The 27,919-nt window shown below is 49.1% G+C and overlaps 1 protein-coding gene across 2 annotated transcripts in view; it reads left to right on the plus strand.

Annotated features, from left to right (window-relative positions):
• The first annotated feature begins 224 nt into the window (after positions 1–224).
• Positions 225–27,919, plus strand: part of sec16a (SEC16 homolog A, endoplasmic reticulum export factor) — a 67,356-nt gene continuing 39,661 nt past the window's right edge. For both annotated transcript variants that reach the window (XM_080212440.1, XM_080212441.1), the window contains exons 1-8: positions 225–295; positions 10,866–14,269; positions 18,464–18,597; positions 20,057–20,154; positions 21,511–21,646; positions 22,917–23,109; positions 26,444–26,585; positions 26,860–27,008. In XM_080212440.1, coding sequence (XP_080068566.1) covers positions 10,928–14,269; positions 18,464–18,597; positions 20,057–20,154; positions 21,511–21,646; positions 22,917–23,109; positions 26,444–26,585; positions 26,860–27,008 — 4,194 coding nt within the window. In that variant the 5' untranslated portion in view covers positions 225–295; positions 10,866–10,927. The remainder of the gene's footprint in view (positions 296–10,865; positions 14,270–18,463; positions 18,598–20,056; positions 20,155–21,510; positions 21,647–22,916; positions 23,110–26,443; positions 26,586–26,859; positions 27,009–27,919) is intronic.

A 27,919-nucleotide genomic window follows, 5' to 3' on the forward strand; every position in this document is an offset into this window, starting at 1 on the left:
CCCTTTAAGAATCCGAGCTTCACTTCGGCAATTTCCGTCAAAAATCCCGAGCGTTTAAAGCTTCTTCTCTCGGGTTATAACGCAGAATATATTTATAGTCGGAACCGAATAACAACACTGAAATCGGAATTGGAGAAAAATAATTCTTTTTTTAAGAAACAATTTCTAACGGCCGGGCCGGTGACGTCATGACGTAGCGCAACGCGTGACGTCAGCATGTACACGTCGCCGATCGGCAACCGGGGAAAATGGCGCCGGGAGAGAGATAGAGACACAGAGGGAGAGAGAGAGGGGGGTAAGTGTGGGAGAGAGCGATATGTGTGTGTGAGTGAGAGAGGTAAGTGAGAGCGAGAGAGAAAGGGGTCAAGTGTGTGTGAGAGACAGAGAGAGAGAGAGTGAGTGAGGGGGACAGGGAGAGAGAAGGGGGGGGGAGGACAGGGAGAGAGAAGTGGGGGGGAGGACAGGGAGAGAGAAGTGGGGGGGAGGACAGGGAGAGAGAAGTGGGGGGGGAGGACAGGGAGAGAGAAGTGGGGGGGGAGGACAGGGAGAGAGAAGTGGGGGGGGGAGGACAGGGAGAGAGAAGGGGGGGGGAGGACAGGGAGAGAGAAGTGGGGGGGGAGGACAGGGAGAGAGGAGTGGGGGGGAGGACAGGGAGAGAGGAGTGGGGGGGAGGACAGGGAGAGAGGAGTGGGGGGGGAGGACAGGGAGAGAGGAGTGGGGGGGGAGGACAGGGAGAGAGAAGTGGGGGGGGGGGACAGGGAGAGAGAAGTGGGGGGGGGGGACAGGGAGAGAGAAGTGGGGGGGGGACAGGGAGAGAGAAGTGGGGGGGGGGGACAGGGAGAGAGAAGTGGGGGGGAGGACAGGGAGAGAGAAGTGGGGGGGGAGGACAGGGAGAGAGAAGTGGGGGGGGGGGACAGGGAGAGAGAAGTGGGGGGGGGGACAGGGAGAGAGAAGTGGGGGGGAGGACAGGGAGAGAGAAGTGGGGGGGGGGGACAGGGAGAGAGAAGTGGGGGGGAGGACAGGGAGAGAGAAGTGGGGGGGGGGGACAGGGAGAGAGAAGTGGGGGGGGGGGACAGGGAGAGAGAAGTGGGGGGGAGGACAGGGAGAGAGAAGTGGGGGGGGAGGACAGGGAGAGAGAAGTGGGGGGGGAGGACAGGGAGAGAGAAGTGGGGTGGGGGAGGACAGGGAGAGAGAAGGGGGAGACGGGGAGAGAGAAGTGGGGTGGGGGGGGAGACGGGGAGAGAGAAGTGGGGTGGGGGGGGAGACGGGGAGAGAGAAGTGGGGTGGGGGGGGAGACGGGGAGAGAGAAGTGGGGTGGGGGGGGAGACGGGGAGAGAGAAGTGGGGTGGGGGGGGAGACGGGGAGAGAGAAGTGGGGTGGGGGGGGAGACGGGGAGAGAGAAGTGGGGTGGGGGGGGAGACGGGGAGAGAGAAGTGGGGTGGGGGGGGAGACGGGGAGAGAGAAGTGGGGTGGGGGGGGAGACGGGGAGAGAGAAGTGGGGTGGGGGGGGAGACGGGGAGAGAGAAGTGGGGTGGGGGGGGAGACGGGGAGAGAGAAGTGGGGTGGGGGGGGAGACGGGGAGAGAGAAGTGGGGTGGGGGGGGAGACGGGGAGAGAGAAGTGGGGTGGGGGGGGAGACGGGGAGAGAGAAGTGGGGTGGGGGGGGAGACGGGGAGAGAGAAGTGGGGTGGGGGGGGAGACGGGGAGAGAGAAGTGGGGTGGGGGGGGAGACGGGGAGAGAGAAGTGGGGTGGGGGGGGAGACGGGGAGAGAGAAGTGGGGTGGGGAGAGAGAGAAGGGGGGACAGGGAGGGGGGGAACCCGGAGAGAGAGACAGAGAAAGAGGGGCGTAAGCGTGTGTGTGCGCGCGGGGGGGGTAAGCGTGTGTGCGCGCACGGGGGGTGTAAGCGCGTGTGCGCGCGTGCTGGGGGGGTAAGCGCGTGAGCGCGCGTGCTGGGGGGGTAAGCGCGTGAGCGCGCGTGCTGGGGGGGTAAGCGTGTGCGCGCGCACGGGGGGTGTAAGCGCGTGAGCGCGCGTGCTGGGGGGGTAAGCGCGTGAGCGCGCGTGCTGGGGGGGTAAGCGCGTGAGCGCGCGTGCTGGGGGGGTAAGCGCGTGAGCGCGCGTGCTGGGGGGGTAAGCGCGTGAGCGCGCGTGCTGGGGGGGTAAGCGCGTGAGCGCGCGTGCTGGGGGGGTAAGCGCGTGAGCGCGCGTGCTGGGGGGGTAAGCGCGTGAGCGCGCGTGCTGGGGGGGTAAGCGCGTGAGCGCGCGTGCTGGGGGGGTAAGCGCGTGAGCGCGCGTGCTGGGGGGGTAAGCGCGTGAGCGCGCGCGCTGGGGGGGTAAGCGCGTGTGTGCGCGCGCGGGGGGGGTAAGCTTGTGTGCGTGCACGGGGGGTAAGCTTGTGTGCGTGCACGGGGGGGTAAGCGCGTGAGCGCGCGTGCTGGGGGGGTAAGCGCGTGTGTGCGCGTGCGGGGGGGTAAGCTTGTGTGCGCGCGGGGGGGGTAAGCTTGTGTGCGTGCACGGGGGGGTAAGCTTGTGTGCGTGCACGGGGGGGTAAGCTTGTGTGCGTGCACGGGGGGGTAAGCTTGTGTGCGTGCACGGGGGGGTAAGCGCGTGAGCGCGCGTGCTGGGGGGTAAGCGCGTGTGTGCGCGTGCGGGGGGGGTTAAGCGCGTATGTGCGCATGCGGGGGTGGCTAAGCGCGTGTGTGTGTGGGGGGGATAAGCGCGTGTGTGTGGGGGGGGGGGGCTAAGCGCGTGTGTGGGGGGGGGGCTAGGAAGCAAGAGAGAGGGAGAGCGGGGTAAGTGTGAGAGAGGGAGAGCGGGGTAAGCGTGAGAGTTTGAGAGAGCGGGGTAAGCGTGAGAGTTTGAGAGAGCGGGGTAAGCGTGAGAGTTTGAGAGAGCGGGGTAAGCGTGAGAGTTTGAGAGAGCGGGGTAAGCGTGAGAGTTTGAGAGAGCGGGGTAAGCGTGAGAGTTTGAGAGAGCGGGGTAAGCGTGAGAGTTTGAGAGAGCGGGGTAAGCGTGAGAGTTTGAGAGAGCGGGGTAAGTCTGAAAGAGAGAAAGATGGGTCAGAGAGAGAGAGGAAGAGCGGGGTAAGTCTGAAAGAGAGAAAGATGGGTCAGAGAGAGAGAGGAAGAGCGGGGTAAGTGAGAGAGACGAGGGTAAGTGTGTGAGAGAGAGAGGGGATAAGTTAGTGTGAGAGAGGGGGAGGGAGATGGAGACACGGGGGAGTAAGTAAGTGTGTCTGTGACAGAGATAAGTAAGTGAGGGAGACATGGGTGAGTGTGAGAGGGGGAGTTTTGTGTGTGTGCAATTAACTAAGGGGTGGAGGGGAGGGGGAGGTGATGTTGGGGTCAGAGGTTAGGTGAGGAGAGGAAGCAAGGGCTAGGGAGGGAGAAAATGTGGATCAAAGGGTGGGGAGAGGGGAGTAATGGGAAGGAGTATGGGAGGGTACAATGGAGTATGAGGGGGCAAATAGAAGTGTTGGTATGGGGGAGTAGAAATGTGAGGTGACGAGCTGACCTTGGGGAGGTGTAGGTGCACTATGGGGCTATGGAGTAGGGAGATGGGTGTTAGATGGATGGGGGTATGAGGAGGCAGAGGGGATGGTGGTAGGGTGAGGGAGGAGGCGGATAGGAGGAGGGAGACTCGGCATAGTTGTGTGTTGAGAACTGCAAAGTTTCTGGGAGTTGGGGTTTAGGAGGAGTTAGGGGGGCTGAGACCGGAGGTTGAATTAAATTGAGGGTTTCTAATGGAGCGATGACTTGGGGGATGTGGGGGTATTGTGGCAATGTCTGGGAGTTAGGGCTGTGGCTATTGTGTGTCATGACTCAAATCCCCCTTCTCACAACTGTCACTTTACCACTGTCTAATCTCCTCCCTTGTGTATTGTTTTGTGCAGCCAAATTGGTCCACAGTCAGCACCTGAACCCTGTCCACCTGCACAGCTTGAGCTTTCTGAAGGGGTCTTTCATGGCATATATGCCATCAATCTTCCCTATGCACAGAGAGTCCTTTCTTGGGGCTCTGTGGATAGTGTTCACACCTCTGGATCTCAAGGTCTTGGCCCTGAAGGCTCTGGCCCATGCTGGGTGTTAAAGAGTGCCAGCTGCCCTCCAACATTTTACCCACGTGTTGTTACTTGGTAACCCGCTGCATTGAGTTTCAATAGGGACAGGCCGTGCCTGCCTGTTCCAGGAGGGTCGGTTGGAGTAGGAAATGTTTGTTTTTACCAATTGTAATGACTTGACAAAATGAGACAGTGAACTTGGCTCAGGCTGGGTTCTCCTACCTCACTGCATGCTGGACTGGCCAGGCTGTTTACCCCAGTAAAGAAAGCTGTGCCTTTCTGCAGAATCTTTCCTGACCTCGGGATGCCCCTAAGTGCTTTCCAGTCAGAGAAGTACTTGGCAAAGTATTGTCACTGTTGTGATGTAGGAAATGTGACAGTTTGTGCACAGCAAGCTCCCACAAACAGCAATGTGATTGTGACCAGATGATCTCTTTTAGTGATGTTAGTTGAGGAATAAATAACGGCCAGGTCACCAGGGAGAGCCTTCCCAGATCTTAGAAATAATGGCCATAGAACCCAAGACAGAAATGAGAAGGAATTTCTTCTGACGGTAGTGAATCTGTGGAATTCTTTACTGCAGAGGGCTGTAGAGACTGGGTTAGGTATCTTCAAGACTGAGATAGACAGATTTTTAATTGGTGAAGGAATCATGGGTCGGAGATAAGGCAAGAAAATGGAGCTGAAGATTATTATATCAGATCAGTTATGATCTCATTGAATGGTGGAGCAGACCTGATGGGCCAAATGGCCTACTTCTGCCCCTACATCTTGTGGTCTTTTATGTTTACTGAGTATCTAGAAAGAGCTTTGGTTTAATGGTACTTCAACAGTGCAGTGCTCCCTTGGTCCAATCCTGAGACCACGGGATGTTGTTACCATCAAAGAGACAACATCCAGGGCTTCCTCAGGGCTACCAAGGCAATATATGGACTCAGCCCTGTTAGGGGACAAAAAAAAACATCAGCCTTCTGTGGTGAGAACTCCTAAATACAATCATGGATGAGGACGTATGTGAGGAAATCTCCCAACTCACCACCAAAAGGTGATTTTGGCTTCCTATCGAGCATGGATGAAGTTGAAGCCTCCATTAAACACGCAAAGAATGGAAAAGCCACAAGAGTGGACCGGATTCCAGTGAAGATTTTTAAACTTGGAGAGGAGATTGCTCATTATCTCCATCAGCTGTTCCTGAAAATCTGGGTCAGAAAAGAAATTCCTGCTAACCTCAGATGTTGTCATTGCCACCATCTTCAAAAAAGGAGACAAAGCGAGGAATCGGAATCTCCTTACATTATCGTCAGGAAGATCATCACCCGAATCCCCGTTAGCTGCCTTCCTGACTAGCCGCCCTCTCCCATTCTCTGACTTAATCCTTCCAGAAAGTCAGTGTGGCTTCTGACCAAACTGGAACAGAGGACATGATTTTCACTGCCTGACAACTTCAAGAGAAATGCCAGGGGCAACATCAACCACTTTACACAGCCTACATTGATCTGATCAAGGCTTTTGACTCAGCCAGTCGGGAAGTGCTATGGAAGACCCTGTCAAAGGCTGGCTGTTCAGAGAAATTCATCAGCATCCTCTGGCTCCTCCACAAGAAGGTGTTGGTGACAATCCTCACCGGGAATAAGACAAAACTCTGAGGTCAAGACTGGAGTTAACTAGAGATGTCATCGCTCCCAACCTTTTCTCCATCTTCATTGCCACCATCTTTTGTCTGGTCAAGAACAAGATTTCCAGTGGAGTAGACATCAGGATGGACAGAGACCTTTTCAACCTCAGCTGGTTGAAATTTGAGAAGAAAATGACACTGACATCTGTATGCAGATCACCATCTCTGCTCTCAGAAGAGAATTTCCAAGCCATGCTTGGTACCTTAATGGAAACGTATCGAAAAATCATCCTCACCATCAAGAAGATGCAAGTCCTTTGCCAACCCACCCTGGGCAAGATCCAGTCTCCCCCTCTATCAGGATCAACGGAGGAACCCGCCCAACTGTGGCACATTTCCCCCTGCCTGGGGAGACACATCTCATCAAAGGCTGGCATTGATGTGGAGGTCCAACGTTGTATCTACTCCATGAGTGCCACCTTTGGATTCCTAAGGATCAGAGTCTTTGATGAGTGTGATGCTCGTGCTGACACCAAATTAATTGTGTACAAAGCAGTTGTCCTCCATCTTTTTTATACAGTTCAGAAACTTGGATTGCATACAGACATTACCTCAAGGCCTTGGAGAGGCACCATCAGCACTATTTGAGCTGGATTTTCCATGTCAGCTGCGAGGACAGGCGTACTAACGTCAGCATCCTTGAAGCCAAGAGCACCAAGGTCAAGAGCATCCAAAACCAACTCCGCTGGTCTGGCCATGTAGTCGAGATGGCAGAGTCCCAGCTGCCAAAGCAAATCTTCACCCAGTTCAAGGAAGGCTCCAGAGCAAAAGAGGGACTAAGGAAGCACTTCAAAGACACTATAGAGAGTAAATAAGGATGTGGAGATGCCAGTGTTGGATTGGGGTAGACACAGTAAGTAGTCTCAACACCAAGCTAAAGTCCAACAGGTTTATTTAGTAGCATGAGCTTTCGGAGCACTGCACTTTCATCAAGTGAGTGCCACTCAGCTGACGAAGGAGCAGTGCTCCAAGAGCTACCAAAAAACCTGTTGGACTTTAAGCTGGTGTTGTGAGACTACTTACAGCAAATCAGGAGAAACTGTTTCCATTGGCAATAGGCTGGGTAATCAGAGGGACACACACTGAAGAGCACGGGCGAAAGAGCCAGAAGGGGAGATGAGAATTTCTTTTTACACAGCAACTTGTTGTGATCTGGATACATGCTGCCTGAAAGGAAGTGGAGCAGATTCACTAATAATTTTCAAAGGGATTTGGGTAATTACTGGAAAAGGAGAAATCGAGGACAATGGGGAAAGGAGCAGGAACCTTTTCAAAAGAGCTGGTGTGAAGGGCTGAATGGCCTCTTGTGTTGTCTGAACCTGCTGCCTGAGACATGAAGACACCATTGTTCTGCAAAGCTTGTTAAAGGAGCCTTTTTGTAGTCACAGCATAACCATGTGAATTCAGCCAGGATCTAACTGCAGTCACCAGTTCTGACACATCGAAATGTTACTTCTCTCCTGTTTGCGGACACATCCTGAAGGGCTGAGAGAGATGGAAGGGTTTGTCTGGAGACTGGAACAGGTTTTCGAAAGACCAGCCTCTAGTGTCCCTTGAATTTATTCTGGTTTTAAATGTGATCAGCCTCTGGTCAGTCAGTCTACAACAGAGTCAACATGAGGCAAGGGGCACTCAGTGGTGGAGAGCTTTGGGAACCATAGACTGGGGGCTGCCTGTTCATCCCAAACACACTCCAGTCACCTCAGTAGGTCTCAAATGACTCAGGTACTGGAACTTAAAATGTTATTTTCTGAAAGAAATTTCAGAGATTGCTGGTTCCGTTTACATTAATGGGAGGTTCCCTGTTTGTTCAGGGCATAGTCTGCGGAAGAGCTCTTTTGCAGCGTCGGTACATCCTGCTACATGTGCACATACACACACGTTCCACATCAGCGATCCCGTTACTGAGCTACTGTTCAGGATATCCGGCATTCCAGCACTCTGAGCCAGGGTGGCTTTAGCACCTGCCAGCTATGACCTGAATTATTTTTTGATCAGCTGATAACCAGTCCCTGTGCCATGTTGAGGGAGCCAGGCTGTTCTTGCCTTCAGATGTCTGTGCAGTAGGGATAGAGCCAGGTTCCTGCTTCTGATCACTACTCACTGAACCTGGCACCTTTATGATCTGTGTCTGAATATCATAAAATGACTTGCTTCAATGCTATTATATTCTGAGTCAATGATACCGAACCTGACTGGGATATCTTAACAGCAATCTCTTCCCCACTTCACTTACTGCAACAGTTTGCTGGCATTAGGAACATTAGAAAGCCACTCAGCTTTCTTACTGTTAAAATCATAGTTGATTTTCCCCACCCCTTCGTGCTGCGGGAAGGAGCACTACATCAGGGTAATGCTACTGGCACTCAGGTTAATTGTTCTGTGTACTCCGAAGTTCAAAGGTTCGCCATTCCCTGCAGTATTTAGTGGAATGTTTTCTTGTGCTGGTGCTTTCTTGGCAGCTGCACAAAGATGGTATGATCTAAAGTGAAGGACTGACTTGCATTTATGTAGTGCCTTTTTAGGAGCTCGAGATGTCTTAAAATGTTTCATAGTCAATTAAGTACTTTTGAAATATCTTTGAGGTGGCACAGTAGTGAACACTGCTACATCACATCACCAGGGAGCCCAGTTCGATTCCAGGATTAGAATTTGGAATGTGCTGCCTGAAGGGGCAGGGACGTCGTTCAGTCGGGAAAAGGTTGCCTGAAAAAATGAGGAGTGGGATGAATTGATTTGATATAGCAAGCAAGATGGTCTGGTTGGCTTCCACCTGGGCTATCCTATTCTATGACACATATTTTTCAGAATTAATGAAATTCAGTATTTTCCCAGTCATTACTGTGCTGACACTGACAGAGTTTGGGAGTCTAGGCGTGCATAAGCACAAAAATCCAGAATTTGGTCTCACTATAAGTTTACAACAATTAAAAATCACTGAATTAACCAGAGCTGCTGCTTTTGTGCTCTTAACCTCTTTGTAAGAACACTGTCAGGTAGCATGGTGGTTAGCCTTGCTGCCTCACAGCGCCAAGTTCGATTCTGGTCTTGGTCACTGTCTGTGTGAGGTCTCCCTGTGCCTGCGAGGGTTTCTTCCCACAGTCCAAAGATGTGAGGTTAGGTGGATGAGATTAGGGCGGGGGGTGGGCAGGCTTGTGTAAGATGCTCTTTCAGAGAGCCAGTGCAGACTCGATGGGCTGAATGGTCTCCTTATGCACTGTAGAGATTCTATATTTCTCCTCGTTGAATGAGGTATAACTTGGTTTTAGTGGTTTTGCTGACTCCACAATTTTTGCTGGAAAACCGCTGTGGTCCTCAATGACTATAGAATGTTATATTGAATAATTGGTATTCCAGTTTCTCCAAATGCTGATTATAGTTTAATATTTCAGTTTCTACCCTAATCCTATGAATATGTCCCAATCGTTTACTTTGCTCGCTTCATAATTTAAATATTTATTAGCATAGAATGATCAGAACTTTTAATAAGGTTTTTGTCTGAGAATAGTTGTGTAATTGGCTGCTTACCTGACTTGATGACATCATTGTTGCTGAGGCCTGGCTTGGTTTGGCAGATTTGAGCTCGGACAGGGAGAAAGGAAATTCACGTCACCCAGATCACTAGATCTTCCCCCATAGTCAGCAGTCTGTGCTGTAACTTCACTGCTGCCTGAGAACTTTGGGTCAGTGTGTGTGTCTAGTTTATGTAGCTCATGTAGTTAACAGGAAGATTGTGCCATGATTCACAGTGCACAAACTCCTGTCATTCTGCACTGTGAGGATCCTGTGATTTGATCCGTGTTTTATTTTTGGAGGTTAATTACCACTCTGCTAGTAGGTGCAGTTATATAGTGCTTTTAATGTTTAAAAAGCATCTTGTGCTGCTTCAACGGAGCAAAATAAATGAGTTTCATGCTGTACGACCAAAAGCATTGATGGTTCCTGGAGGCAGTGGAACTGGTGAGATTTAGGAGCAATGAGCGGCTGTTAACTTGGACAACTCTGTCCAAGAGCTAATACTTTCTGGACAAGAGGGAAGGTACAGCGTTGGGGTGGCATGGTGGCACAGTGGTTAGCACTGCTGCCTCAACGCCAGGGACTTGGGTTCGATTCCTGGCTTGGATCACTGTCTTGTGGAGTTTACACATTCTCCCCGTGTCTGCGTGAGTTTCCTCCCACACTCTTAAAGGTGTGCTGGTTAGCATGCATTGGCCATGCTAAATTCTCCCTCAGTGTACCCAAACAGGCACCAGAGTGTGGTGACTAGAGGATTTTCACAATAACTTCTTTGCAGTGTTAATATAAGGCTACTGTGACTAATAAATTAACTTAGGATAAGTTTGTTAGCTTCCTGTGGATTCTTATTTCTCAGTTTTGTGTGTTCCTTGGTCCCTAGGCTTATTTGTGGATGTGTAGTCATTCTTCATTGTCTGAGCTTTGTATTGGCAGGTTTCTTGCCTGCAGTGGGCATCACAGCTGAACTTGACTTTGACCTCACCTGTCAGTGCACGAGGATCCAACAGGTAGTGATTAGGATCGACTGCATGGCTGTTTATTTGGCCTGTAGTCGAACAAGCCCAAAACCAGCTGATTTTCCCCCAGTGAGATTGCAATCTGCATCCTCCAGCTTGCTAATCCTGTATCATAACCACTACACTGGAATTAATGACACATTTCAGCAAAGTTACTGTCTGAATTGTCATAAAATGCTGGATCACATTGAAATGATTAGCTTGTGACCTTAAACCTTGTCTCTTTACCCAGCTTTTGACACATATGGTGCTGCAATAGTGGAGTAAAGTATAAAATCAGGAAGATCAGAACTGGAGAAGCACAGATCTCAGTGGTGGGGAGGCATGGGTGGTTCTAGATAAAGGAGGTCACAGATGGGGGTGATTGTAGGGATAGAGGAGGTCACAGATGGGGGGGTGAGGGTGGTGGTAGTAGAGATAGAGGCAATTACAGAGAATCTAAGCCATTCTTTATTTCTTTAAATAAATGCTGATTGATTGCTGCACTGGGCTTGATATATTTTGTATTAATATGCTGTCAGTTTTGCTATTCTCTGACTGAATCATCTGTGGTACTTGTCCCTGGAAGACTAATTGTCTGTCTCTGTCTCCCCAAAAGATACGGTGATTATTTGGCAGTCCCGTCGCCCTTCGACATAGTTTTCCAGCCGTCACAGCTCGATGCAGAGCCCAGCAATGCAGCCACCGCCCCCCCGTTCATCACCAGGAGTCAGCAACATCGCTGGAGTCCCTGTGAGCGGAGGAACCCACAACGTTTTCCGTCGGAATGCTCCCTATAGGCGGCCCAATACGCCCCTTTCGGGGGTTCCTGCCACATTGCCTCCACCGCCAGTCACTGACCCGTTTGGACTTGGCCGGGCAGCTCAGACTGACGGTTCGCCATCACTGCAAAACGCTGTCAATGGTGGGCCACCATTCTCCAGCCGCCAAAATGGCAGTCAGGCCCCTTGGCCCACAGATGCTTCAGGAGGCGCACAAGTTCCATTTTCTGGAGTGCCTGCTGCTCTGGGGGAACGGTGTGAACCCTATGGTGCACCAGCCCCACTTCCCCCAATGCCAAGGTTCGGTGAGGCTGGTCAGTTTTCCCCTGCCGCCCCTCTTCAAGGGGCTGAAGCTGGACAGGGACTGCCCCAAGAGCCCTCATATTTTCACACAGGTCTGGGCTCGGAGAACAGTGAGATGGGGCAGGCCCGCTTGCAGGCCAGGCCCCCCCCTGGGCAGGAGGGGGGACAAGAGCCCCATTCCTTTCCCCCTGCTGCACCCGCTTTTCCGCTGCAGTTCCAGCCTGGCTCCTCAGGCTCCTCACAGTGGGTGGCGAACCATGGCAGTCGGCCTCCATCCGTCCAGAACTATTTCCAGCCCAGTGATCCCCAGACTCAGGGCTTTGGGGGTTACGGTGCGCCTCAGCCAGCACCTGTCCCACCTCACCAAAACCAGGCAGCCAGCAGCCACTACCAGCAGCACCATTCCCCACCGCTGGAGCCCCACACGCAGTTTGTCGGAGCCGAGCACCAAGACGCTGGCCGACCACTTCCATTCCACCCACCACCCCAGCGCCAACACAACTTCCCCAGCCCTGGCTTTGGCCGGCCAGAAGGCTGGTCATCCAGCCCCCCTCGAGAACTGTGCCAGCAGCATTCTGTACCTCTCCATGGGCACAAGACTGACTGTCCCACCGCACACCTGGGTCCACCAGCTGACTCTGACCCGGGAACGGTCTCCATGTTTTTCAAAGGGGGTGAAGTGGAGAATGAGGAGACCCTGGTGCCTGAACAGCAGACTGGGGTCAGTGCCACCATCGGAGATGCCTTTCAGCCCAGCTCTGGGTCGTTCTTCAGTGCGCCGCAGCTGCCTGACCTGTGTGCTGGCGGTGTGGAGTCTCGGGGTTTAGGTCCTCGCCTGCCTGCCCCCTGCGGTGTTTACAGCCAAGGGGGTGGGGACCCTGGTGGGACGACGGATTCTGCTGTCCCTCCGGGTGGAGGCCTTGTTTTGGAGGATGATGAAAATTCTGATTTTGTCCAGAACCAGGAGGTGCTGCCCAGTGAACCTGACAAAATTCCTACAGGATTCCAGCCTCTGTCAGGATTGGTGAACCAAGGGCTGCATCCTGCTAGAAACATGGCTGGAGGGGGTGCACCACTGAACCTCGAGGCCCCCGACTCTGCACACCACCCTCTGCGTTCCGATAGCATCTCCTCCAATCACAGCAGCGCCAGCCACAGCAGCGGCTCCAGTTTAAGGAGATCCCAAGCCCAGATGAGCACGTTCATCCAGCAAGAGAGTGGGAAGCCTCCCACGGACACCCCATCCCGTTTCTTTGAGCAGATTGACTCTTCCCCCCTGAGTCGTGAGGTGGAGGGTGCAGGGCGGTCCTTGTACTACAGCCAGCTGTCTCAGCCTCCTACCCTCAGCTCTCCCAAACCCATGGCCACCTTCCAAGCCAGTGCCAACAGCTCGTTCGAGCCAGTCCGGTCACATGGCCAGCTGACGATCAAAGCTGCTGAAGTGGACCAGGCGAAGATGGTGATGGAGCTGAACCAATCAGCAGTCAGCGCTGTGGGGCAGCGACATGGAGCTGGCGTGCCGGACATCTCCCCGGGCAATCTGGAACAACCACCGGACAACGTGGAAAACATCCGCGTCTCCCGTCCTCACTCAAACCTCTACCCTGGCGCGGGGACCCCTGAGAGCGTGACACGTCCTGCATCAGAAGAGCCTCACAAACGGCCCTCCTCAAGGGTGGCTGGTGTCTGGGTGAAATCGGAGAGTCCTGCTGCCACCCTGTGGGCCCAGAGCGAGCTGCCAAGCTTCTGTGCCGGGATCATGCTAGCTCCAGCTGCTCCTGCAGTGCCTGCAGCAGCCAAAGAGCCCGTAGTGGAGGTTCTTCAGCCACCTGAAGATGTTGGCAAGGGTCTGAACTACCCTGCACCTCCGGGAAACATGGAAAACCCTCCCCAGGGCACAGAGGACAGAGCCCCAAAAAACCAGGCAAGTCCCAGCTATGCCACGCTTCTGGTCCCGACTCCAGCCTCACCGACCCCACCCGTGCTGCTCGCTCAGCCTCTCCAGACCTCCCCCCACCTGCCCAGTGCTGAGCGACCTCTCCGAGACCGAGGTGATGGTCAGAGTGTGGCCTTTGGACCTCCAGTCTTGCTGAATCCTGACATTGTCACCACAGCGCAGGGACCAGTGCATATTCAGGCTCCACTTAACCTGGCCACAGACAGCCGCCTCAACCCAAGGCTGACCACTGAAGTACCACCTGCAGACCCTGCTGCTCCCACTAGCCCCCCATCAAGCAGAGCTCCTGCTGCCGCTGTAACTACCCCAACTTCCAACCTTCAACCGCCTGGCGACAGCAGTAAGGATGAAACAAAGAATCAAGTGTTTGATCAAACCAACTGTGAGCTGCTCGATTTCACTCTGCACCGTGCTCCTGTGACTAACCCAGCAGCTTCCCTGCCACTCAGTGGTGCCACACAGTACCCTGCTCCCTGCCACACTTACACCACAGGGATCTATACCAATGACAAACCTGGTTTCTACCTGCAGGTCACCACAGATGTCCAACAGCAGCAGCCGATTGCCGCAGTGACCGGACAGCAGGCAGCGCCACTTCCACCAGCAGCTCACGATCAGTCCAAGCGCCAAGGAGGCACTGTGCCAGTCAGTGGGCAGTACCCACCAGCAGGTTATGGGTACCCTGTGTCTGGCCCCTCGCAGCCTGCAGCACAGCAGCTGACGGCTGAAGCTCCAGTAACAGCAGCGGGTGCCCCTCATCCCCCTGCCCACCATGAGGTGATGCCACAGCACCCGTATCCCCCGGCACAGACACACACAGCTTATGGTTACACCTACCCGTACGTGTGCCAGGATTACAGTACAGAACCTCAGCAGCCTTATGCCGTGCCTTACTCATCATATCCAGCCCTGGACCCGAGAGTCAGCCAGCAAATGTCCTACCCGTTGATGGACTCCAGAGGCAACCACCCATACTATCAGGTAATTCCGTGACCTTTCTCTGTCTCCCGTGGCTGTCACAGCATTTTGTGGTTCAGTAGCTCAGTAAATTATTGTAATTTATACTTTGAAGCAGGGGGGTTGGAATTGTGGGGGTAATATCAGACAGCTCTTTGTTTTTACAAAACACATTGTGTAAATCAGTAAAACAACCTGCAACAAACCTCAAAAAACAGAAATCCTCAATATTTAAATTCATGCCTATGTAGGGCTCCCCTCATGGCTCCGATAATTGAGACTATACACAACTGAGCCAGAAAGACCAGATCCTAGTTCAATTTCAGTCCATGCTACATTAGCAAACCTAATTTAACTGGAAGGGACCACTTATCTAGACAGTTTGCTGAGATTGGGCATTCTTTACAAAACATCAGCAGACACATTGCATCTGTGAAAACTTTATTAACCTCTCCAAGAAAATGCTTGATGGTAAACCGCTTTATTGACATTTAAGAATGCAATGCATATTAATTAGCCCAGAAAACCTTACCAACAAGTTGCCAACAAGTCAAAAGTGTTGCAACATTTTGTGTATGTTCAAGACTGTTGAAGCTTAGCATAGTTTATAGCATATTATACTTCTATTGCTTGCCCACTTTGGATCACTAAACCCAATAGGTAACAGATTTGAGGTTGTTCAGATGGTGGTTAGCACTGCTGCCTCACAGCTCCAGGGACCTGGGTTCGATGCCCGGCTTGGGTCACTTCTGTGTGGAGTTTGCACGTTCTCCCCGTGTCTGCGTGGTTTTCCTTCCACCGCCCACAGATGTGTGGGTTAGGTGCATTGGTCATGTTAAATTGTCCTTAGTGTCCCGGGGTGTGTACATTAGAGGGATTAGCAGGGTAAATATGTGGGGTTACAGGGATAGGGCCTGGATGGGATTGTGGTCAGTGCAGACTTGATGGGCTGAATGGCCTCCTTCGCTGTAGGGATTCTATTCTATGAACCCAAATCAATTCACAAGAACATTGTGAAACACAGAGAGACACTGAGCCACTTGAGGTACTAACGCAGTTGAATCTGCAGATTTTCAGGAGTATGTTTGAGCAGGACGAGGCTGGGAGGCACAGAGACTCGAGGGAATTCCAGAGTTTGGGACCTATGATGAAAGAGTGAAATCAGGATCTGCAAGCGGCCACAGTTGGAGGAGCTGAGTGATCTCGGAATGTTGTAGGTTGGAGGAGGTTACAGAGATTGGGAGTGGGAGGGCGAAGCAATGGAAGGATTTGAAAACAGTACTCCTGTTGTGGGGCAGATCATTGATCAAATTGAATGATCAGCGAAGCAGGTTTGGGAGGCTGAATGGGCTCCTCCTGGGCTGTCACTGACAGCTGCCAAACTTTGTTTTATTAAAAACCAAAAAGCTTTGTGTCAGTGAGTATCTACAGAGTGATTGCAATAGTTCATCTTTGAGTGTGAACCCTGTCACAGCTGTGGAGATGTTGAGTTCCACTATCCAGAGTTGCTGCTTGACCTGTTGTGTTCACATTTTAGATTCCCAAAATCTCTCTTGATTTGACATTGGTCCTGCAGTTTATATCTGAAGATGTTTGGGGCGTTATAGACGGAGCTTTACCTGCCCTGGGAGTGTTTGGTGGGGGACAGTGTAGTGGGAGCTTTACTTTGTATCTAACCCTGTGCTGTACCTGTCCTGGGAGTGTTTGATGGGGGACAGTGTAGAGGGAGTTTTACTTTGTATCTAACGCCGTGCTGTATCTGTCCTGGGAGTGTTTGATGGGGGGACAGTGTAGAGGGAGCTTTACTCTGTATCTAACCCCGTGCTATACCTGTCCTGGCAGTGTTTGGGGGGCAGTGAATTCATCCCTTGCTAGAAGTGCTTGATTTTGGCACTGACTTATACAGTTGGCTCTCACTTTCACTCCTTGACACAGATATTGTCATATCAAATGTCCTCATGAGAAGGTGGCTAGAAAGGCTGTCTAACTTATCAAGTACAGCCTGTCACCAAAGCACCATGAACACTGATCCACACGTTCCCTTGGAGGAGTAATTGTCATTCCACCCATCTGCTCTACACAAACGCTTTCCCACTCCCCCTTCATCTCACCCTATCACCATCTCCTTCTGTTCCTTTGTTCTTCATACCTTAATCCAGCTTTCTCTTAAATGTATCAATACTGTTCACCTCAATCTCTCTGTATGGGAGCGAGTTCCACAATCCCCCCACTCTCTGGGTGAAAATGTTCCCCCTGAATTCCCGGTTGAGTTTATTAGGGACTTTCTGATATTGATAGCCCTCTAGTTTTGGCCTTTGCCATAATTCATCAACCTTGTTGAACCCCTTTATAATTTGATCGTCTTCTATGAGACCAGCCTTCTTTCTAAGAGAAGGAGTTCCAGTCCATTGCTGTTGGGTAGGACCACTTATTTCTGGTATGGCCTTTGTAAATCTCAGTATCATCCTGCCAGGTTTCTAATTTAGATGGCAGTCGCACAAAGCTGAGGAACTCTGCAATTCCCAAACTCTGCTTTATTCCAGCTGATTAACATCTTAGCCCAAACACCTGGAAATCATCTCTCATTGAGCCTATACTTACAGTTAGTGCAGAGTGTGGTGATCGTGAAGGCATCTAACTAACCTTCTCTTTCGCTGAATGTCAGTTGGAGTCCTCTTGTCTAACCATCTGTTTCCATTCTGGATAACTGATCTGACCCAAGCTGCTACTCACTTTATTTTAAAACCTTCAGTTCATGTTCCCTCAACTTGGGTTTCTCTCACCCTTGTGATCTATTCTGAAACCTCTAGGCTGGTTATCTTTCTGACTTCCCTTTTTCAGCATCTTTCCCAGAGACTTCGTCCTTCACCAGGAGTAATAAGTGGGTACAGAACGCTCTGCGGCTGTCCTCGAGGGTTTAGGTATAGCGCTCTTCTGATATGTTAGGTAAGATTCTCTGAGAGATGAGCTGGGGGAGATTTGTGTAACTCGGTTATACAGACCAAGATTGACCCCCTGGTTCAATGCCTGATCTGTGCTGAGTCAGCTGAGTTCGGACATGGCCTAGGTCATGTGTTTCTGAATTTGGTTTCAGTGTGTTTGTGTGTGGTATAAATAGCCCACTGTGGTTCCAGCCACTGACCCCTGACTCACGACCTTATAACGGCCTCACTAAGCCACATGGGGTGCCCGATTCACCGGAAATCAATGTTTTTAGGAACGGTCAGAGGAATCACAGCATTGTTGTGGTGTAGGTGGAGGCCATTTGACCCATTGTGTCTATACTAGCTGAATGAATGAGCAATGTACCTAGTTCCATTCCCCCACTTTCTCTCCGTACCCCCCCCCCCACATTCTTCCTTTTCAAATAAGTAATTCTATTTCGAATGCATTAATTGGACCAGTCTCCATCATATAGAGAGTGAATTCCAAACTCTAACCACTCAGATTTTCTTCATATCACTTTTATTAATTACTTTAAATCCATGCCCTCTCATTCTGAATCCTTTTATGAGTGGGAGCAGTTTCTCCCTATCTACTCTGTCCAGACCCCTCATTGAATCTCTATCAAATCTCTCAACTTTCTTTTCTCTAAGAAAAACAGTTCTAACATCTCCAATTTATCTTCATCACTGAAGCTCCTCATCCCTGGAATGGCTTTTGTGAATCTTTTCTGCACTCTGTCTAATGCCTTCACATCCTTCCCAAAGTGCAGCACCCAGTACTGCAGCTGAGATTGCAATAGTGATTTGTACAACTTCAACATCACCTCCTTATTCCTGTACTTTATACCCCTATTACTGAAGCCCAGGACACTTTATTTTATTAACTGTTCCAGCTGCCCAACTTCAGTGAGTTATGCACATGACCACTTTCAGGGGGAAATCCATTGCAGATTATAAATGTTGTTTGAATCAGATTATTAGGGAACCAAAGTAAATAAGGGTTTCAATTTATATAATGATTCTTGTGACCTCAGGATATGTCGAGGCACATTGTAGCCGGTGAATTGGTGTTTGAAGTGCAGTCACTGTTGTGTTGTAGGAAATATAGAAGCCACTGTGCACAGCAAGATCCCACAATCAGCACTGTGATAATCAAGTAATTTGTTTTAGTGATAGTGTTTAATAAATAAATAACCCCAGGACACGCAGCCAGTTGAAGCTGGTTTGTTTTGTTGTCGGATATCCAGTTGTTGACAAAAGCTCGTTTCTTTAGGATGACCCATACCGGCGTTATGGCCGATATAGCAGGTATGACGTCGGTAACGTGAGTTATAAGGAACCTGAGAGAGAGAAGATCAGTCGACCCAGCTCGAGGGCGAGTCAGTCCTCCAACAGACCCTCTTCCAGGTATGTACTTTATAACAGCAAGGGTTTCAGTCCCGATTCTTTCATTTGAACGGCTGGAAATGGGATCCAACATTGCATTAAGACTTGAGTTTGATTGTGTCTGTCTGGGTACGGATTCATGATGTGGAGACGCCGGCATTGGACTGGGGTAAACACAGTACGAAGTCTGTGAAACCTGGTGTTGTCAGACTTCGTACTGTGGGTACGGATTCCACAGGCAGACCTCCGGCCTATTATTCTAATCTGAGCCTTAGTAGTTAGGCAGGCTGTTGAACCATGGTGGGCATCACTAACACACTGTGGGTCTTGCCTAATGCCTGCACGCCTACACTGCTCCCCTGGCAGCACCTTCCAAATACGCAGCCTCTATCTCTGGAAGGGCAAAGACAGAATCCTGGGCTCTTAATGTTACTGATCCCTCCACCTTCCCTTTTCACTATCTCCAAATCTTTCCTGGGAAGCCCTCCCACTGACATTGCTGCCTGCTGTGTGAGCGAATGCGGCACTGGCCCAGAGAGGGAAGTCGCTAATCCACTTACTCATTGTTGCTTAGTGTAGCACAAGCTGATGTGTTCATTCATAAACTTCCCATTAGTTAAATCTCGCACATTTCCAGCCGCTATTTCTGGATTGGTTTGTGGGGTTGGTGAGTAGTCTAGATGGGTTTTTCTTTGTACTTGGTGTTTGAGTATAGTTTTCCTTCAAGTCCTGTGACTGAAGTCTGTGAGGAAATGGCTGCTGTGGAGATCCTTCTGCCCATTAATGCTGCAGCAACTTGTAAATTTACCACGTGAACCCCTCTCTCTGAAGCCATTAAATTCTGTTCAGACTGCAGTGCTAGTGCATCGTCCATAGCTCTCCCAAGTGCCTGCTACCTGTGCATTGGCCCTCCATTTGACTGCTTGGATGGTATGATGGCAGCATCTCAGGCACACTCCCCAGGATTGTGAGTGGCAAGCCTGGCTGGTTTGGTCATTTTCTTCCTGCCATTGACAAAAAGTGAACCTCTGGCAATCTTGCCTGCCCTGGCTAAGCCCCTTTTCTTTACACTACCTCCCTCAGCCTCTCTGTCTTACCCTATGATTCCACAATTTAGTCTCTCACCCACATCCTCTTAGTCTATCCTTTTTCAGCCTAATTAGTTTTGTTAATCAAAATACTTTCGTCCTTTGCTTTGAATGTGTCTCCACTATCTTTGGGCAGTCTGTTCCATTTTTTCCACACTGTGGGTGTGTGTGAAGTAGATGACTCTAGACTGTTCACCATTCGTTGAACATACCTTTATATACCCCTCTATTACTCAGCAATATTGTGGCAGCGGCTAGGTCGTCTCTGTATCCAATGCTAGTTGAGCTGCAGGGATGGATGCTGTCAGATTTGCATTCTCGATCTTCAACGTGAAGGTTCTCACTCGCTGTTAGTTTGATTTTCATTCCTACTTTCTGTTTGGTGCTCTCAGGCAGGGATGTGCTGAAGATTCGTATAGTGGAAGAGGAGGGCGAGAGAGCTATGCCAATTACTATCCGGATTATTACAACGGCCAGTATCATTACAGAGGTAAGACAGAGTCACTTTTGATCATCTGGAGAGTTGGTTTTCTTACACTCAGCAGTGGTCAGTAAGTAGCTGGACTGAGCCTGTGTGTGACTTCAGTCCCACACCAATGTTGTTGATTCTCACTGCTGTTTAAACTGGCCGTGCAAGGCACTCAGCCAAGGCAACAGCAGACAAACAATGAAAGCCAGCTTTGCCAGTGAAACTCAAATCCTGAGAAGGAATTTAAAAACTAGACTGGACTGTGTGAACCAGAATAGATTTGACAACGACGTGGCAGTGTGTGTGGGTGTGTGTTCTCATGAGTTGGTGGGTTTCTTCCAAACCTCAGCTTGTATAATGGAGTGAGCATTAAACGTGGTGACTGGAACTGGTGCATTGACTTTATCCCTTAAACTTACCAAATTGTGACTGGATTTTTTTCAATAATGGCATGGATTTTGTAACTAATGCATTGATGGTTAATATTTAAATTGTACTATGCCAGTAAGGTAAGATATTGGGTGTAGAACTTTGTTGTGGTTTTTGGATTATAAAATGTTCCAGCTTTGAAACCGGGCAGTCGGCCTTGTCTGTCTGATATCAGGATTGTTTCTCATGAGCTGTTCATTCTAATCCCATGCTCCTGCTCACACCCTGTGCCCTTTATTATCCCATTCTATCTAATTCCATTTTTTCCCATTCATCTTGATTACTCCTCCCAGTCTAACCCCACTCTGCTGTTCACTCCCCATGCCCTCTAATATTTGAAGCAGCTTAACCTTGCTTTCTTCTTTCCTCCATTTTCCACTGAGTCAGGTAGCAGAGCTCAATTGTAAGACTGCCCACCGTGTTTCAGGTCCTCGCTCAGTAAGCTCCCTCTCCTTCAGTTGGTGACTATGCTGCACTGTTGGCAGCTGATCTTCCATGATGTTACTCAGGTATAAGTGCGTGCAATTGTGATGTACAACTGCCAAGGTGGAGCTGTAATTATCCAGATTTATATTGCTTTCTGCTGCTCTCCGCAAGCTGCTGCTAGTCCCTCTTGTTTGGATGCATTAGCATTGTTCTAAGACCATGGGAGTTCTCCCCAGTGAATTTGCCAATGTTTATCCTATATAGAACATCACTCAAAACTGATAGCTGGTCATTGTTTGATTGCTGTTGTGGATGGGATCTTGCTGTGCAATTTGGCTGCCACATTTGCATAATTACAATGGTGACAAAGCTTCAATAATAATTCACTGGCTTTGAAGAGTGTTCGGATGTCCTGGGGCTGTCAGTGGTGCTACAGAAATGCAGTTCTTTCTTCTTTCCTTTTCCTTCTCCCTGCAGCTTGCAGTGTTTCACAGTGATTGCTGTGTTGTGTCTTGTTGCTAGATTCAGCTCAGTGGGATAGGTATGACCCAGCTGCCTATGATCCCCGCTATAGAGACTACAGGGACTATGATGTGCCGTACTGGTACTACGGACCTTACCAAGCACGAGACTTTTACCGGGAGCTCTACACAGACAGGTGAGTAACAGATCCCATGGGTGCAGACATTGTTGTCCAGTTTCTCTGCCACGGTCAGTCGTATTTTAGTCAAGCAGAGACTCTACGTATCTCCTCAGATACTTTTTACTATCCTGAAGATTGTTGGGGGTGGGGGACAAGTGGCAGGGGCATTGCGGGGATAATGTGTTTCAGTGCATTCTCTACGGGACATTGAACGGAATGCTTCCTAGATTGACTCAAACTGCCAGCATCACCCTGGTTAATATAACAATTGTGTGTAGGAAAGCTGATTAACTCTTTGGGTGGGTGCTTCCCACAAAATAAGATCAATCACATAGACACACACAATCCTATAGTGCAGAAGGAGGCCATTCAGCCCATTGAGTTTGTACCAACCACAATCCCACCCAGGCCCTATCCCCAAAACCGCATGCATTTCCCCTAGCTAGTCTCCCGGTACAAAGGAGCAATTCAGCACGGCCAGTTCACCTGACCCACACATTGTTTAAGCATGGGAGGAAATCAGAGCACCCAGAAGAAACCCATGCAGACATGGGGAGAACGTGCAAACTCCACACATTCAGTGACCACAAGGCCGGATTCGAACCCAGGTCCCTGGGACTGAGGCAGCAGTGCTAACCACTGTCCCGCCATGCCACCCCACATTTCTTATTGACCAAATCGGGGAAATTGTGGATAAGTTGCATAGGCAGGTGTCCTTGGGTTATCAATGATGGGTAATATAAACATTTTAATTATATAGTTAAAACTGTATAATTAAAGGAGTTGGCAGCGTAGATAAGAACTATCTCCACAATAAGAGGTTGTAACCTGTAAATAGAGCTAGGCTGTTCAGGGGTGAGTACTTCACACAGGTATAAAAGTCTGGAAAACTCTCCCCCAAAGCAGCTGTTGAGACTGGGGATAGATTGAAAATTTCAACACTGCAATTGATTTTTTGTTGACAAGGGGATGAAGGAATTCTGAACCAAGGCGGGTAAGTGATTGAATTCATGGCATAGTAGGATCAGAGGGCTGAATGGCCTCCTGGCCCTGTGTCATAAGGGGGTGGGTGTGGAGGAGAGCAGCACCTTTTCAATGAGAGGTTTAGAAATGAAAAATTAATTCTGTTTGTGCAGTTCAACATGATACATGTTCATTGCTGTTTGTGGGAGCAGAAGGGGTGGGGGAGTGGAGGAGGAGGTGGTTGGTTGGGGAGGGGGTGGTTGGCTGAGATTTTCTTTGAGGTTCCACTGAAAACATTAACCCGATTGCTCTCTGTTGGAAGGCGGAATGGGCTTGAGGACCTCTGGCAGTATGACCCTCGATACGACATGAGCTTTGATGAAGGCAGCCGGCAGGACCCATACACTGATGAGTTTGATGGGCGCAGCACGCACAGTGAGCAGTCTGTTCACAGTGCACTGAGCTCTCATAGCGTAAGGAGCAGACGCAGCAGCTTTGGATCTCGGTCACAGCAGGTGAGGAGTGGCTCGGCCACTGGGGCAAGAGCTCCTATCACCACAATCAGCCAACACTCGCTGTGTGCTCTGTGCACTTTGGAGTTTTGCCTTTAGGATTTGGGATAAAAATCTCTTTGACTCACAAAAACATTTAGCTCAATTTCTGTGCCCAACAGGTTGACAAATGACATGAGGATCAAGTCAGGGTTAGGAATGAGACATAGACAGCAGAGAACAGAAAATAGAACATGAAGAGATACAAGGAAAATTACAGCATAGGAATAGACCCTTCAAGCCTGCATCGACCATGCTGCCTGATTTAACTGAAACCCTCTACCCTTCCAGGGACCATATCCCTCTATTTTCATTCCATTCATGTATTTTTCATAACGCCCCTTAAAAGTCACTATCGTATCTGCTTCCACCACTTCCCCTGGCAGCGACCACCCTCTGATTTAAAAAAAAAACCTTGCCTTGTACATCTCCTTTAAACCTTGCCCCTTAAACCTATGCCCCCTAGTAATTGACTTGTCTACTCCGGGGGAAAAAGCTTCTGATTATCCACTCTGTACGTGCCTTTCATAATCTTGTAGACTTCTATCGGGTCTCCCCTCAACCTTCGTCGTTCCAGTGAGAACAAACCAAGTTTCTCCAACCATATGCCTTCTTGACTACCTTCTCCATCTGCGCTGTCAATTAAGAGAATTTTAAAAAGGAAGGCGAAGAGGAGCTGTGAAACTAAATTACCTAGGAGCATAAAATAAAATGATAAATGAATTTCCAGATGCATGAATGAAAAAGGAGACTGTGCCAGGAATGGAACCATTAAGGGACAGACCGGATAATATACCACAGGTTAAATAGAGAAATGGCAGAAGTATTCACTAATTATTTTGCTTTGATTTTTGCCAGAGAGAACAGAAAGACTTAATACTGAATGATGACGCAAACACTGAGATAAAGCAGGGATGAGCTGAATTAAAGTCTAGGTGGAGGACATCCACGTAGTTTTAAGTAATTGAGGGAGGTGATAGCCTCTCTACACATTTTTAATCATTCTTTAGAAAACTGCAATTTCAGAGGATTGGCAGATGGCTAATGTAATTCCTGTACTTAAGGAAGACAAGATATGTTCAGGGAATTGTAGACCAATAAACTTAATGGTGGTGGGAGGAAAAATAATGGAATTCTGACTAAAGGAAAGAGTAGAAGATATCTGGAAATGAATAATCAGCATGGATTTGAAAAGGGAAAATCTTGCTTGACCAACCGGATTGAATAGTCTGAGGAGAGAACACAGAGTAGACAGGGGCAATGCGGTAGATGTAATTTATCTGGATTTTCAAAAAGGCTTTTGATAAGGTGCCCCATAATAGACTAATGACTGTGGTCGCAGAGTATGGGAGTTATGGAGTAGAATTGATCACTAGCTGCTTTGAGAGTTGGGAAGCGGTGTTCCACAAAGGACATTGGGATAGAGCCATTGCTGCTCACAATTTACACTAATGATTTGGACTTTATAATTTCTAAATTTGCGATGACACCAAATTTGGGAGTGATGGTGGTATGGGTTTGTGATAATCCATATTAAAATGACAAGATGTTAATAAACTTGAATAATGCACAAATAATTGACAAAGTTCATCACAAGTAGAGAAACAAAGTTATCTAACAGTACAAATACACCAGTCATTGGAGATTGCACTACAAGGTTAGTAAGGCCATTCAAAAAGATAAAACAAACCAGGGACTAGTTGTCTTTGTTACAGGGCTAAAATTGAAAAGTAGGGAAGTTATGCTAAAGCTCTGCCAAACCTTGGTGAGACCACACCATACATTTCTGGTTAGTAAAGTTTATTAGTCACAAGTAAGGCTTACAATCACACTGCAATGGAGTCACTGTAAAATTCCCCTAGTCGCCACACTCTGGCGTCTGTTCGGGTCAATGCATCTAACCAGCCTGTCTCCAGACTGTGGGAGGAAACCGGAGCACCCGGAGGAAATCCACACTGACACAGGGAGAATGTGCAAACTCCACACAGACAGTGACCCAAGCCGGGAATGGAAACTAGGTCCCTGGTGCTGTGAGGCAGCAGTGCCAACCACTGTGCCGCCATATTATAAAAAGGATATAGAGGTAGTGGAAGACTTGCAAAGATTTATAAAGATTATATAGAAATGTGTGGGTATACATATGAGGAAAGAATTGATAGACTGGCTTTCTACCCTTGAAAAACGCAAGCAGAGGATTCATCAAGGTGTTTAAAATGAGGCAAGGTTTTGATAGAATGGATACAGGGAATGTTTCCTCTGGAGGGGAAAAGCAAAACTCGAAACTGTCAATATCAGCAAGTTACCAAGAAAATTAATCAAGAATTCAGGAGACATTTCTTCATCCAAAGAGCTTAGGGACGAGCTGAATTTAAACGATGTAGATATATTTAGTGGGGAAGTTGATCATTGGTAAATTTATTCGGAGAAAGATGGCCTATTTATTTATTAGTCACAAGTAAGGCTTACATGCAATGAAGTTACTGTGAAATTCCCCTCGTCACCACAGTCTGGCGTCTGTTCAGGTCAATGCACCTAACCAGCATGTCTTTCAGAATGTGGGAGGAAACTGGAGTACCCAGAGGAAACCCACGCAGACACAGTGACCCAAGCTGGGAATCGAACCTGGGTCCCTGGTGCTGTGAGCAACAGTGCTAACCACTGTACTACTGTGCTGCCCCATGCTGATGGGAGACTTGAGTGGAGTATATGAATGTTGGCATGGACTGCTTTGGCCGAATGGCCTGTTTGTAGATAAGTCAGTCTGTAATAAAAACAGAAAATGCAAGTCAGGCAGCACCTGTGGAGCAAGAAACCGTGTTAATGTTTCAGATCTGTGACCTTTCATCACAGTTTGCTGATTTCAATTTTCTGCATCCCTACCCTTTGCTTTTGTAAGTTGGTGTGTGCTTGTTAATGAACAGGCTGCAGTTTCCTCGCTGCTAGCTTCCTTGTAGACTTGTCATTCACCAGGTGAAATACTGAGAATCAAGAACAGGCTCTAACATATTCCAAAGCTAGTGCTTGCATGCACTTTCTTTCAAATTCCAGCATTCACATTTATAATGGGAGCTGCAGTCCTGCCTGTGGTTACGTTGCAGCGTCCCTTCTGCAGGAGTGCATAATTATAGCATTTCATGTTTGCATATAAATAGCTTCTGTTTGAATCTGAAGATAGGAATTGATAATGGAATGTGTAAATAAAGGACAATGTATGATTTTAAATGTGGGCCTGCTTTACTGCTACACCCTACAGCCCAATTATTTCCACTTTCTAACTCCACTTTATTTTACATTATAGAGCCAGATTTACAGGAGTCAGCAAGACTTGGCCAGTGAAGCACCAGCCCAGGTAGCCAGCACTGAATATACGGTACATCCAGGCTACTCGGATTACCAGTACAGGTACCCGGGAGAAACAGGTTGGCAGCCTGTGGAGAAAGGTTTGTTCCTCTAAAATGTATGCTACTTAAAAACAATGCTACTTTTAACATTCAGTTACTGTACCTGGCCAATTTCCTTCAATATGTGGTCCCTTCATTATACAGAGAAACTGAATGTTACTCAGAAATGCGTTACTTGCTGGAATCTAGTCGAGAGGCTTGGGAAATTTACATATTGAATAAAGGATACCTGGGTCTGAGCTACAGCTTGGAATCTAATTAAGGAGTTTGTTTAGTCTATTCCTTTTTTTTTAATCGATGTTTTATGTTTTAGCTCCGGCTCCATTAAGACCAGTGACACCGGAGAAATTCACAGTTCCTCATCTTTGTGTCCGGTTCGGCCCTGGAGGGCAGCTGCTGAAAGTGTTGCCCAACCTCCCTTCAGAAGGACAGCCTGCCCTGGTGGAGATGCACAGCCTAGAGGTACTTTAGGGCGTGAGGGCAGGTGGGATTTTGTCTTCATTATATTTCGTGATGAGGCACAAGTTCTTGATTCTTTTCTGCTAGTCCTGTGGACATTGCTGGGTGTTGCTCTGAATGGTCAGTACTGCTCTTAGCCCTGTCAGACCCATCCAGCTATCCAGCATGCATGTTAATAGAGCCCCCAGGGATACACATGGAAGCTTGGGTGACAGACGTTCTCGTTCTGATAAATTTCCATTAGTGCAGGCCCTGGATTTGAATGTTGGGGAGATACTGGGAAACAGAGCAGGCCACTCCCCAGGAGAAAGGAAGGGACACTCCTGGGTTTCCCCTCGATGCTGGTCTTCATTTGGTTTTGGCAGAGGCTCGGCAGTTGGGGCGGGGAGAGAGTTTTCCAACCACCATCTATTCCTGAATTAATACCAGGAACTGTGTTTATTCCAGTTCCCCAACTCTGCAGGGAAACCATGGAGTGCGATACCTCCGGCTGGTTTTCGACAGGGTGGTGAATGTTTAATCCCCTAAAATGCTGGACGTTTCCAGCACCTGTAAAATAGTGCTGGAAATGTGACAATACTGAACTCTGACAATACTCTCACCAAGCTGCACCCTTGCAGGGCAAGTGGGTGGCTTTTCACTTTTACAATGGAGGGGCACTAACCTTTCCCCTCTGACAGTCACAGACAAAACAACTCGTTTCGCTCAGATGCTGCCTGATTTTTGGGATATTTCCAATCTTTCCTGGTTATCAGCCTTGCCCAGGAATCCTGCCTGGAATTTGGTTTATGGAGGGATGCCATATCTGCCATTGTGGGGGTGGGGTGGGGGGGGGGGTGTAGGGGGTGGTTCTGATTGTGGAGGATAGTGAGGGAAGGAACCCATAAACTTGTGCTGTTTAAGTTAGAACAGGT

This window comes from Carcharhinus amblyrhynchos, chromosome 25 (genome assembly GCF_965287045.1).
Source record: "Carcharhinus amblyrhynchos chromosome 25, sCarAmb.v2.hapA, whole genome shotgun sequence".
Classification (NCBI taxonomy): Eukaryota; Metazoa; Chordata; class Chondrichthyes; order Carcharhiniformes; family Carcharhinidae; genus Carcharhinus; species Carcharhinus amblyrhynchos.